The 14,544-nt window shown below is 36.2% G+C and overlaps 1 protein-coding gene across 2 annotated transcripts in view; it reads right to left on the reverse strand.

Moving 5' to 3' along the window:
* Window positions 1-14,544, reverse strand: part of pcmt (protein-L-isoaspartate (D-aspartate) O-methyltransferase) — a 59,405-nt gene that overhangs the window by 26,819 nt on the left and 18,042 nt on the right. For both annotated transcript variants that reach the window (XM_039747505.1, XM_039747504.1), the window contains exons 2-5: window positions 13,545-13,649; window positions 13,278-13,309; window positions 5,522-5,626; window positions 1,226-1,346 (exon numbers count right to left, since the gene is read on the reverse strand). In XM_039747505.1, the coding sequence (XP_039603439.1) occupies window positions 1,226-1,346; window positions 5,522-5,626; window positions 13,278-13,309; window positions 13,545-13,649 (363 nt within the window). The remainder of the gene's footprint in view (window positions 1-1,225; window positions 1,347-5,521; window positions 5,627-13,277; window positions 13,310-13,544; window positions 13,650-14,544) is intronic.

Genomic DNA, 14,544 nt, shown 5'->3' on the forward strand with positions numbered 1-14,544 from the left:
GTGAGGGATCACTGTATATATTTATTATTAATGGTATTGGACAATATAATCATTTGTTTACAAAATCATCTGCAAAACAGGAAATTTCACTTTTTTCTTTGCATTAATAATGATTACAACTTTTGCAAAGGCCATGTTTAGAAAGTACAGGTAGTCCCCAGGTTACGGTCATCCGACCTTTGACTTACGAGCGAGGCCACAGCTGTGATGCATGCGCCTCAGTAACTGCCGCTCTGTCATTTTCGGCCTGGGGACACTGCAAGCGGTGGCTGGAGGGGGCAATTTCGCTGCTTGCGCAGTGTAGTGTCCCACGGGCGGCTCCCGGCAGCAAGTGGTTTCACTGCCCGCCCCACACACATGGCTGCTCCGTTGTTTTCGGTGGGCGGCTGGTAATGCTGCAAGCAGTGACCCGGTTGTGGCTGAACAGTGGCCACTGAGGGTGAACATGGCGGTGGGGGGTAGCATTGTAGTGTGCCTCGGATGGCTGCCTGTTGAATTGGGGCGGTGGTGGGTGATTCACTACCCACCTTTGGCTGCACCGTGTTCGTTCTCGGTGGGCGGACGCTGCAGGCAGCATACTGTAGTGGACGTGACTGTGAGGTGGGCTGGTGATAAACCGCTCCTCGCTGCCCCATTCATTCTCAATAGCAACCCTGCTTGTACAGTTACGTACATAGCAGGAAGTTGTCTCTTGTCAGTACATCAGACGGGTGCCTTCCTGCTGTGATAGTGTGTACAGTGCTGTGCAGAAGAGCTCATCTTCACTTTTTGTCTTCACCCTTCAACAATGTCTCTGAAACACAAATCTGATGCAAGTGCTGGTGATACAGTAAAGAAGAGAAAAACCATCACCATAGAAAATAAAGTAGAAATAAAAAGGTCAGAGAGGTGAAACTCCATCATTCATTGGCAGAGCACTTGGTTACAGTCGGTCAACAATAGCATTTATTAAAATAATGTACCTGTTCCGACTTACATACAAATTCAACTTAAGTACAAACCTACAGTCTATCTCGTACGTAACCTGGGGACTGCCTGTACATAATACTTAAGAATACACCACAATAATCTTACTAAATTAGCAAATATTACAGAATTATTTTAATTACATACGCCAAAATAGTGTGTTTACCCTTTAAAGAATTAAACAGACATAATTAACAGCTAACAAAAAATACACAAAGTGAGTTTTCAGTACTACATAATAAAAGACATGTTAACTTACCGATCAGTTTTAGTCTTCCTGTTGAAATTAAACTGGGGTCATCCTTTTTGACATTGTTTATAGAATCATCTACTAATTCTTTAATGTGATCAATTCCTATGACTTTACCCCTGGGACCAACCTGTAATATACAAAGTAAAATGTACATGGCTTTTTTTTTTTACCATTTCTTGCAAATAAATATGTAAATCAAGTTTATACTCCTGCTTTTCCATAATCTGTATCACCAGAATCCAAAGACTAGGACAAATGTGCAAAAGACAGAACCATTCCATGGGCACATACACTGAACAGGGTATAATCCATCCATCCATCCATTATCCAACCAGCAATACTGTAACTACAGGGTCACGGGGGTCTACTGGAGCCAATCCATACTCTTAATTTTACAAAAAAATACAAATTGGCAGATACCTAGGGGGGACTTTATTCAGCCTATCAACAGTGTTATGCAATGTAAAAATAATGTCCTACAAACTAACTTTGAGTACACTGTGAATACCCCAAAATCTAAATTTATTTAAGACGACAAAAAATAATATACTGCAATTATAAGCTAGACTGTTTAATGGATTGGCTTGCAGGATCCAAATATTAAAACCTACTTTTTGTATGCAGCATGAAACTGGAAAGACAAACAGTTTTTCAGCACCAAAAAGCTAAATTCTAATGCTCCAATTTTTCACCCATGGGAGAAACATAATTATTTTATTTCTTGAAGTAGTACTTTTCATTACTTGCACAGAGAAATGCATTTAAAAATAGAAAAAAAATATTTAGATCATAAATATACTGTATATTAAATGAACTGCTGTATTAAACAAGTGCTTCTCCTTAGGAAAGGACACACAAAATAGCCAAATTGCACAAGTCTGATAAGAGGAAAAATTAAACAATTATACAAATCAGAGAATGACTTGTTCAATAAATCAAATAGGAATGTACAAGTCATATTTGATTTTCACAGAAGTACAGTGAACGATGTAAAAGAAATAAAACAAAACAAAAGACTATACCCTGCTTAAGCATACCTACCATATAACATTAAAACCTAGATGACTAGTGTGTGGTTGCAGCTATGCAATAAAATTCTATTTTACAATATATGCAAAATAAATATCTAATCAGTATCAGAGACCAGTCAGACAGATGTTAGAAGAAAGAAAACCAAGTGCCTCATGTATAAACAATGCGTACGTACAACAATGTTGCATATGCCTGTTTCCTTACTTACATCGCAATATATAAAAACTAAACTTGCCGTAGAGCCAAGCACATTCTCACACCAGCCTTAACCTGTGGGTACACAAGTTTTTGGCTTGGTTTTGCAAACTGGTGGCACCCATACGTCAAACGCTTCAGAGCCTTTCCTGTCTGGATCTGGCAGTTCAGAAGTAGTTTCATCGAGCTCTGAATGCACTCAATCAGACCATAAAGTGCTTCCAGTGGAATGGTTTGTACGTGTAAGTACAATTACCTCGCTTTAAACTTGCACTGCAGTTGTAATATTGCACAACCTGAGCCACCTATGCTTACATATTGCATATTTTTCATTTTTTTATTATATTATTTATTATTATTGTTGTTGCCGTTATCAATTTATAGCAAAATAAGTTTATGGAGAATTTGCATATTGAATCTCATTGTACCATACGATAATAATAAAGGAATTCAATTCAATAGAAGAGATTGCGTATTTACAAATGATAATGACTGGCTTCTAAATCGATTTAGATTTCCAAGCACTATCTTCTTGGAGCTCTTGATATCATTTTTAAGAAGAAATATAGTAAAGTATCTATATTACATTATACAGATACATTTTTAACTTCATTGTGGTAGCAATGAGCTGGCACCCGTTCAAGGATTATTCCTGCCTCGCACTGTATGCTTGCTGGTACTGGCGCGACCCTGGATGGATAGATGGATGGAATTATTAAACATGTACTACAAAGATATTCCAATGTTCCTTAAACGTTTTAAAGAATTGGAGTTCTAAGCTTACAAATGGCTTGACATTTATTAAACAGCTAATTGTGTGGCGATTGGTTACTTGGAGAAAGAAAAGGAATGACAGGAATTGGGGGTTAGTACGTCTGAAAGAGACAGTACTGGTGCAATAAATTTTATATATAGGGCAGCACGGTGGCACAGTGGGTAGTGCTGCTGCCTCGCAGTTAGGAGACCCAGGTTCGCTTCCCGGGTCCTCCCTGCGTGAAGTTTGCATGTTCTCCCCGTGTCTGCATGGGTTTCCTCCGGGCGCTGCGGTTTCCTCCCACAGTCCAAAGACATGCAGGTTAGGTGGACTGGCGACTCTAAATTGGCCCTAGTGTGTGCTTGGTGTGTGGGCGTGTTTGTGTGTGTCCTGCGGTGGGTTGGCACCCTGCCCAGGATTAGTTCCTGCCTTGTGCCCTGTGTTGGCTGGGATTTGCTCCAGCAGACCCCTCGTGACCCTGTGTTTGGATTCAGCGGGTTGGATAATGGATGGATGGATGGAGATATATATATATATATGAATTCAGAATTCATAGGGTATATGCACATATGCACTATTACAATGGTAGCCCACCAGTCTACATGTTGCAGCAGGAAAAAAAAACAATTTGCCAAAAAATTCTTAAACGTTAATTCCGTTTGCAATTTTATAAACATTTATAAAACAAATGTCAATACAATAAAATAAAAATACAGGCAAAATTTTTTTTATTTATTTATTTTTTTAATCTCGCAATGCCCTTATATTTGTAAATATCAATCAGGAGTCACTAACATTCTTTTTATATAGTACTTCTGTGTAGTGTAGTTCTGAATCCTTCTACACTGATTTGCTGAAACCCCATACTTATTGCATAGCACCTTCTACACTTCTACCTTAACCCAACAATGTTAAAGCTGTTCTGTCATATTTTATGTGCAGCCCAGTGTTTGTTTACTTTTTTCTTTAAATAAACAACAGGTTACACTGGCTGGCAAAACAGGCAGAAATGGGAAGTACAGAGATCAAATCGAAGCTAGAACAACCCACATAATCTGCTTTATTGGAAACACTTTCATTTCCTTGTTAATTATATCAACTATGGACAAAAATCTACAGTATAAAAAATATATTGTACCATCAACCCAGATTTATGCATTGTTACATTCCTAATTTATCTTCTAACACTTAGACTGATTATTTATAGCTTTGCTTTGGAAAATCATAATAAATTAACAGTTAGCTTTGCTTTGGAAAATCATAATAAATTAACAGTTAGTAAAAGCTAAAATTAATGCTATACAATGCCTGATTCACAAGTAAAACAGCTTAAATTCCATTAGTGTCTGAATGCAACACAGGAAGAATTTCATATGTTAAACTGCAGCAAAACATATCTCTGTATTGATCTGTTCTAAAGATCTAGTGAAAAAAATTCTTGAAAATGAACCTCACACTGAATAGTGATGTCAACGGTCTCTCCTCTCATTCCAGGAATTTTGTTTATTATTTTATCTTGTTTTTTTTTTTTTACTCCAGTTACTAAAAGTAAAACAACAGTCACTTTCACACTCAAGAAAAACTGTATATTAATAAACAATTCTTCCACTGCAGGAGCAAAAAAAAAAAAAATACTGACTATTATAATGTTTAATTAGCAAAGATTTTATCCAGTCTCCTTAAAAAATGTTTTACATTAACCAGAATTAATTTACCTGGATTTGTAACATGATATGACAACTTTACACATATACTACAAAATCTTTAATAGCTTTCTACTAAATATTATATTGACTTTAAAATATAACTTCACACAAAGCCTTACATATTTCTATATCTCAGTATATATTTCAGCATCTCCATTCCTTCAGATCGGACAAGCATTTAAGATCTTCAGATTTCAGTAGGCTTGCAGTTCCATTTATATCCCTGTGCTTCATAGGTGGCAAGGCACTTTTGTCTATAGCATTTGCCTTTGGAATGCTCTTTCTGCATAGATGAGGTCCGCTGACTTAACAAATTCTTTTAAACATATTTTACAACCTATTCTTTTGAACTTGCTTTTAAATTCAACTGAAGGAAATGCATCACAGCAGCAGATTTTTTTTCTTATTAAAAGTTCTACAAAAAGTTGTATTAACTATCCATTTAATCAGACTAATGTTGGATATATGGCAGCCTTCATGGCTAATGCAAGTTTTTTTTTTTTTTCCCCATTACAACATGGTAAGAATAGTTATAGACTACACATCACATTAAAAAAAAACAAAAAAAAACACAACAGCAAACTAAAGCTTACAAAATACTAAATGCAAACTAACCATCCTTGAAAAGCAAGCTGATAGAATTCCGCTTCCAGATCCAACATCGAGAGCCTTTGCCCCTTCGTATAGCTGATCATGGAGGAGTTCCAAAGCATATGCATGCTATAAAAAAAAAAAAAAAAGTTAATAGAATCCCATCATTTTTCCCCAAATACTGTACATGTATTGCATTATAGTATATTTGGACCTTGAGGTTGTGGATTCAAATCCAGCTGACACTGTGTGACCATGAGCAAGTCACTTGACCTGCCTCTAATCAATTGTAAAACCAAAAGAAATGAAACCAATTGTATCATAAACATAAAATGCCTTGTAAATGTGCAAATGTACAAATATATACATACACACATAAATACACATTTGCAAATAAGCTGTGCACATGTATATGTAATTTATGTCACAAAACGTAACTGATCCAACAGACAATAGTAGTAAGATAAATAATTCATCATTAAAAATACAAACATGCAGAAAACCTTTATTTGTTTTAATAATATAAAAATGTTCATCTAAATAGAACAACTAAAATTTTAATAGATTTTGCACTCTGAAGAAGCACTGAATTATTGATGGCAATGGAAAAAGGCCGAATTATGAAATATATAAACCATCAGCTGCAACATTTTCATTCCGTAAAACAGTGCAGTTTACTGAATTATAAAGAGTTATAGAATATAGTATCCATAGCAAATAATTTCAAATACCTTAAATCATCAAGGGAAAAAAAAACACCTGTTCATAAATTATTGCTGCCTCTACTATCATGCCATTGCATTTTGGTCCCTTCACCATAACTGAACATCATGAGTGGCTACAGGAACTGGTGATTTAGCAGCAATCACTGAAACAATGTTAAGTGACTAACCATTACCAAATCTGGTATTTTCTTTTCAAACTGAGTATACATGCATCTATACAGTATTATCACAAATGAAAGAGACTGCTGCTGTAATTATCACATAAATACGTTCGTTAACCAAAAAATAATACTATTAAATAGTTTACTAGTGACATATGTAAAGAAGCTGTCAAAACTGCAACTAACTATATATTTTAAGGCATAGAATTTCAAATAATCATGAAATACAGTACTTGTAGTTTTGAAGTCTGGAGTCCCAAAAATAACTCAGCAATGGATTTTGCATCTAGAGTGCTATGTAACTAAGTACATTTATGTAAACAATATTTGTAGTTTTTATTAAAAAAAAAACCAAAAAAACCCAAGGACTAATATTATTAGGTTGCTGGCGCTGCTTACTCTTGAACATGTTATATACAATTGCCCATGAGGAAAACATTCCTGTCATAGATTCATTTATGCTTTTCCTCCCAACTGACCTTGCTTTTGATGATGGTCAATATAAAACTGAATTTTTCTAGAAATTGTATTCTTTTAAAATCAAATGAGCAATCAGTAGGAATAATATGAATTTTAGATATATTTTTATAATTATGTGAAGTTAATGATTTTCATTTCTTTACATTTTTCATAACTTGTATATTCAAGAATCTATTTTATTTACTTGTTTTTCAAAAATGTATTAATATGGATTTAAGCCATTAAAAGCCACAGCCAGACAAAGTTTCAACACTAAATTGTGTCTTACTATAAATTATTACAAACATCAATGATGTTTACAGGCTACACATTTACACAGTTAATGCAATGAATTAAACGGTTTTAATTTTGGAATTGTTATTTTCTTGCAAATTTAGTGACCTCTTTCTGGGTAGAGGACAGAAGACACAGAGGTCTCAAAAGTATATAGCCAGTAGGATAAGTTAAAGGTCTAACTCCTTAGGGGCTACAAAAGAATGTGAGACGCAAGGTTATCAAGGCCACTAGTAAAGCTGTATTTCCATCCTATGTATAAGAACTTACTTTCCAAGTTTTACTCAGAAGTAGGAGGAGTTTAGCTGCTCCCATCAAAAAAATTATAAATTAAGTTTAGAGTTGGTGTGTAGGATGTGCTGAAGATAGGCCAGAACAGAGAGAGAGAAATAGATATATATTTTTTTGAAAGACCAAAAAACAGAAAGGCAGCATGCTTTAGAGTCCAATGCACCAATAACATTTTGCTTTTTCTAATATGTGCTGCCGTGTTTATTAAAACAATGGACACTTTGATTTTGGGCTATTCAAGTACCCTTTTGAATATTTCAGGGGAGTCTAGGAATTGCCCTCCTCATTTACATCTGAAACTACCAAAAGAATTTGAAATTGTAAGTAGAAAGTTATACTAATTGCCTGCAGACTATCACTTCTTTCTGGTAACATCAGATTAAAGATTTTCTTAGGCTGGCAGAATGATGCACTGGCTAGTGCTGCTGCCTTACCACTGCTGAAACCTGATTTCCACTCCTGACAAGTTCATTGTGCCCAGAATTTGCACATTCCTATGTATTTCCTTGGATTTTCCGCCAGTACTCTAGTTGCCTCCCATATTGAAAGTGACATTTCTGAAAAGTCAATAAGAGTCTCTAATCTGGCACAGTATAAATTTATATGCATTTCCAAAGTTGTATGGATGGTTCCTCCTCACTGCCTGTCACCTCATAATGGAAAATTTAGAAAATGGATGGAAGGGCATTCATTCATTTCAATCACACCCTTACCTAACCAGGTGTTTTTAATTATGTAGTTAATTTGCTTATGTAATCAAATGAGTAAGTCTCAAAGACTAACACTGAATACAGTGGAACCTCGGTATACGTCCTTAATCCGTTCCAGACCCTTTGACTTATACCAAACAGGACGTATACCAAACAAATTTTTCCCATAAGAAATAATGGGAAAATGATTAATCCATTCCCATGAAAAAAAAAATCCTATTGCTATTGGCATATTATACATTGATGGGGTTGTATAAAATAATTTAAACACTGCTTAATACTAAAATACATTAATACAAAAGCAATTAGATGAAATAAATGAAAATTTTACCTCACTTTACTTTTTAATAACATCTTTGTTTTTCACAATCATAGATACTGTCGTTCTCGGCAAACGGTATGCAACAGCCATGTCCCATATACGCATGCCACCTTCATACTTTTCAACAAATTCAAATTTACATGAAAAAAACACAAAATCACGTTGTGACGATGCAGGTTTGCTGTATGCTCCCATCTGCTGCCGGAGAGCCCTTGAATCCTACACCATCGGTAATGTGCCTCGCTGTTAACCTCATCGGTAACAACAAAGCAAGGGGATGGTGAAAAAGTGCTTTTATTAAAACAATTAACAAAACAAGGTGTTCAAATTAAAGTGCAGTCTCCAAAGTTCCAATAAATAATCCACAAAATCAGAAGTGAAACGTGGAAGTTAAAAACAATAGAAAAAAGTCTTCTTAAAACAAGCGAAGTTAAAAGCAGGAAGCATTCTTTAAAAAAAAAAAAGAAAAGAAGCCCGGTGCCTGCTTCCCAACTGGGGAGTCGCCCTACTTGCAGCTGACCTTCGCATTGCCTGCTTCAGCCACTTCATCCATGCAAGCTCTCGCTCACTCGCTCTCTCTCGCGTCCGTTCTTTCTTTTTACTCCCCTTCAAGCCAACTCGTGCTTCTGTTTATCAAGATAAGCAGCCCTCTCTCTCACTCACTCAACCTCCTGTCTTTTTTTTCTTTTTACTCCCCTTCTAGCTGACTCACGCTTCTGTTTATCAAGATAAGCAGCCCCAGGAACAATCATGAATGCGGACGGTCCCTCACAAGTGCACTTTGGTGAGAAACGCCCACATCGCTAATCGCCCTGACAACCTTCAGCCACATAACCACCACGCCCCTCACCAAGCTGCGAGCGGTGATTATTTATTTTAAAGCTGGACTTTGACAGGAGCTGTGGACCCGCTATATCACACACGTGAAAGTGCACAGAGAGTTATAGCGCGGGTTGCTGACTGAATGCTAGCAACTGTCGCACTAACGCTCGTGGGCAGTCGTGGCTTTGTCTCAAGAGAGGTAAACAAGGATAGCACGCGAGTCGTATTCCAAACAAAGGTCGTATACCAGGCAAAATTTTTTGTGTCCAAACAGGACGTATATCAAGTTGGACTTATTCCAAAGCAGACGTATACCAAGGTACCACTGTAGTGGTTTGTAAATGGCATTGTTTTAACTCCAAACAAAGTTTAGCTAGTGATTTGAATTCTAACAAACCTCTCTGTTATCAACCATCTCTTACACAGGAAGAGTGTATACATTTATAAAAGCATTGTTTGACTGCATTAAAAGGCTGCTTTTTATCCAGTAATGGTATGTTTTAAAATTAAAGCCCACATACCAAATTTGCTATCAAGGTGCAATTGACCTATATCAGACAATCTGTGCATACTAACCCATGTATTCAAAAATAACCCACCAAAACTGGATAACTCACAAAAACAAGGATTTACCTAAGTAATCTGAAGGAAAAAGGTGTTCTGTGCTACAGGCAAGTTAACTTATGTATATACACTTTATCATTATAATATTTTATGCCAAAAATACAAACTTGTCAACAAGTATAAAGTATTTCCTGCTCTCACCCGATTAAAAAAATGATATAAAATCTGCCTACTGAATTATGGCAGGTTACTTATTAGTTTTGCACCTGCAACTACATTCCTCTTTGACATATACCAGATATTGCAGTATTGCAGGATAACACCACATAATGATTGAAAATGAGTTATTTACTTCATTATAAAGTGACAGAATTTTTTGTACCTTATACGCCATTTGCAACATCAGTTATGCCTGAATGTATTCTTTTACAACAAATGGAATTTGCAGATGTATAAATTTTCCCTATTATATAAAAGATATTCAAAGTATCATATTATTCAGATAATTACCTTCATAATCCAGACTGAGCAACCTACTGATTCATAATATCAGCATGTATTATTTAGTCCTAGCATACTGTGCAGTAAAGTTTAAAGGCAGAATCTAACTCTTCCTTAACAAAATGCATCAACAAATCCCAAGGAAAACTGGCACGGTGCTCTGCTTAACAGATGAGGAAAGCTTACACAGAGTGACTTTTATAACCTTGGGTGCAAGAACATAGTGCTGCATAGTAAGAAATTCAGTGTAAAAGTGAGGGAGAGATGCAGTTTTGCAATGAAGAACTTTGCAAAAGCATGCAATTGAATTGCCGGGGGGTTATGTACATTTTCTAGAAATTTTAGGAAGTGTTCAAAATGTTTACTCTAACCCTTATCAATCCAGATATTCTTCTGCAAAGAGTGCTGCTGTGATCACTATATACAAAGTTGGGACACGTTTAAATAATGCAATAAAAACTAAAATCTGTAATTTTGTAATTCATTTGAACCTTTACTTAAATGTCAGAAGGACAAAGAAAAGATTTTCTGTATTTTCACCAATAAATGTAATTCTATTTGTTAAACATAAACACATTTAGAAATTGATGCCTGCAACACCCTCCAAAAAGTTGGGACAGAAGCAAAGGAAGACTGTAAAAGGTTATATAAGTGACATTCTGTAAAGTTCCTCAATTAGCAGGTTAACTGGTACCAGGGGTGGGTATCAAGATTAGGTATAAATGGAGCATCCACCAAAGGCTCAGTCTCTGCAAGCAAAGATGGGTTGTGGCTCACTACTTTGTGTTGAACTTCGTGAGAGAATTATCTGTAAATGTAAAAACAATGTTTCTCAGAGCAGAATAGCAAAGAATGTAGCTCTGCCACCATCAACAGTTAATAACACTGTGAAGATTCAGGGAATAATGAGAAATCTCTGTGTGTAAAGGCCAAGGGAGGAAACCCCTGCTGAATGTGCATCACCTTCAAGCCCTTAGGCAGTATTGCATTAGAAACTGTCATGCTACCGTGACAGACCTCTTAACCACATAGGCTCTGGAGTACTTTGGTAAATCCTTGACGCTTAACACATTCCACTGCTGTATCAGGAAATGCTCCCTGTGCAAAGAGGAAGCCATACATCAGTTTTGTGCAGAAACTATGGCAAGTTCTCTGGGCTCAAGCTCATCTAAGATGGACAGAAAGACAATGGAAACATGTTCTGTGGTCAGACGGGAATAACGGACATTGGATTCTCCCAAAGAATATTATAAACGAAAGTTGCAAAAAACAGCATCAGTGCCTATGGCATGGGGAATCTGTATATATGTGAATAGGGATTCCCGGACATTTGTCATTTCTACATTCCCGGGAATTAAACTGCTGTAATTCCCGGGTGAACGGGAACGGCCAAACTCGCATATAAAGCGTGAAAAAGTGTAAAAATCGATCAAGAAATAACAGAGTTATAGTTGAAAATAATTAAGTGGCACGGTTTTTTGGCCCACGGTGTAGTGTGTTGCCGATTCATTCAGTCAACAACAGACCAGCAGCAGCCAGTTTCCCGGCTCCCAGTAAGAATGAGCACAGTGGACTGTGAGGAGTCTGCACTCTGCAGCTTACGAATGCCAGGACAGGGCAGACTTCATTGACGTCTGTGGCACGTGCTGTTGACAGTACAGGCGAGTGTCAAGTTTCCAACTAGAGCAGAGCTCTGGTCCAGTTGGCATTTGGAACATCAGTTGTTTGTGTTGAAAGCCTTGCACAAATGGCCGAGTTTTTCGAGTTTAAAAACGACAGAGTTTGGCAGCATTTTTTGTGCGACTACTTGGAGGCAGAGCGTGCTTTCTCTGTGGCTGCCAGACTCTGCACGAAGGTGCGCTTCCGCCTGGATGACCGCATGCGCGGCACGTTGTGCTTTCTACAGTCTGATTACCGCAACTAACTAGATACATATACTTACACGACAACATGAAAAGCTTGTAGTTAAGGTTAGTCTTTCATTGGTGTCAACATATTGCAGTAGTTTTATTAAAAATAATTGTTGCTGGTTCTAAAACTGTTAACATGTGAGATGCCTGTGCACTGTGTCATTTCCGGGAGCCCAGGATTCCCAGGAATGACATGCAGGATTCCTGAATTCCCGAGAATGGATAAACCCATCTGGGAATGGATTCCCTATATGTGAAGGCAGCATTGATGCAGAGGCTTACATTGGAATTTTAGAGAGCCGTATGCTCCCGTCAAGATGACATCTTTTACCAGAAACTCAATGCATATTTCAGCAGGACAATTTCAGGCCTCATTCAGCACAAATTACAAAAGCATAGCTTCGTAGATGTAGAGTCCATGTGCTTGAGTGGCCTAACTGCTGTCCAGATCTATCTCCTATTGAAAATGTCTGGCGCATCATGAAGAGGAGAATCAGACAAATGCGACTAAGGACTTTTGAGCACCTCATGTCTTGTATACAGCAGGAATGGCCAAAACTTCCACTTGAAAAACTGTAACAATTAATTGTTTAGGAACAGAAGAAACTAAGTGTAATTAAAAGAAAAGAAGACGTGACCCAGTGGTAAACTTGCCTCTGTCCCAACTTTTTTGGAGTGTTTTGCAGGTATCAATTTCTCAACTTGTTTATGTTTAGCCAATAGAATTAAGTTTGTAGGTGAAAACACTGAAAATCTTTTCTTTGTCCTTTTGCCTGTTAAATAATTAAATCAAGAGAATTACCAAATTACAGATTTTTGTTTTTACTGCATTTTTAGAAAGTGTCTCAACTTTTTTGAAACTGGGTTTTGTAAATATTTTAGGGTTTAGAAGAAATGTATTGTGGCAATAAAGTTTCAAGTACATTGCATGTAAGAGCCCTGAATATAGTTTACATTAAAATTGTTTAAACAACAAACAAGAAAAATAAATTACCAATTTTTATGCACTGTATATACTTACCATGTGTGGAGCACTGATGGTTGCTTGGTATCCTGCAAAATGACAGAAAAGATAATATTGTTCTTCTTCATAACCAGAATGCTTACCATCACTTAAAATGTAAAATTAGAGTAAATAAAAAAGGAAAACAAAATTCAGTTTTTAAAACTGCTCTAAGATGACATGCTTTGAGCTTGATATTGGAGAGGAGTTAAATTAAATTCCCAGGATAAATGTACTAGTTTAAGTTTGCCCTAATTACCTAGAAAATAGAGTTTAAATACTTACCTATTGACTGAGGAGAATCCATATAGGGATTACATTTTGCATAATGTGCACGGTCTGTAGCCAACATGACTTCATATACTTTTTCTGATTTAATAATCCCATTTTCTAACACAAAAAAATAAGACAAAAATTAATAAGTTAATGTTTAAATTGAAATGTTCAATTTGCAACATAATCATAACTTTTTTAATTGCCTAGAAATTACTATAACTAACAATGAACCAAAATTAGGAACTGATATAACTTTCGACAAGGTTATGTGGTAACTTAAATAAGACAACTCACAAGTTTTGGCTTCACAAACACAAACTGCACAACTATCTTGCATTTCCAAAAAATGTACTTCTGTTATAACAAATCTTTTTGATACTTTTAAAATAGCATAACATGAAATGAACCATTTTAATTAAATGCGTCTTTCCATAACCTACAGTGGCAAGAGTTTTCTTTTTAGACATGTTGCTAGTGTATGCTCATATAATAAACAACAAACATTATATACTGTAAGCAATCATTTTATTTTTTGCTCTTGATCTATCTATTCAGTAGCATTATTTTAAGAGTTAAAGTAGATGGAAACATTTATTTTAAAACAAGTCAAAGCATTCACATAGTCAGTAAGCATCTGAAAGACCTGGTTAGTAATATAGCTTACAAAATTATTATACTGTATGATCTTGCTTATCTAATGTTTTGTAATTGTCAGAAATATGAGAGGCGTTTTTACCAAACATTTACTGGCAGGAGACCAAGGACATACTTGTTTATCTGGGAATTCCAAAGGACAATCACTAGTGAGTGTTACTGAAAACAGTAATGTCTTGTCTGATTTGCTAACTTGCAAATGCAACCAGTGATTTTTTTTTCAAACTTTAATTCTCATTTTCCTAGTAAGGAAGGTAATGTGGTTACACTATAAAATTACCTTCACAATCCACTTCCAAACCACTTTCCTTGACAAGGGTCACAGTAGCAACATGCCAGCTTAGACTTTCCAAAT

This window comes from Polypterus senegalus, chromosome 3 (assembly GCF_016835505.1).
Source record: "Polypterus senegalus isolate Bchr_013 chromosome 3, ASM1683550v1, whole genome shotgun sequence".
In the NCBI taxonomy this organism is placed as follows: Eukaryota; Metazoa; Chordata; class Cladistia; order Polypteriformes; family Polypteridae; genus Polypterus; species Polypterus senegalus.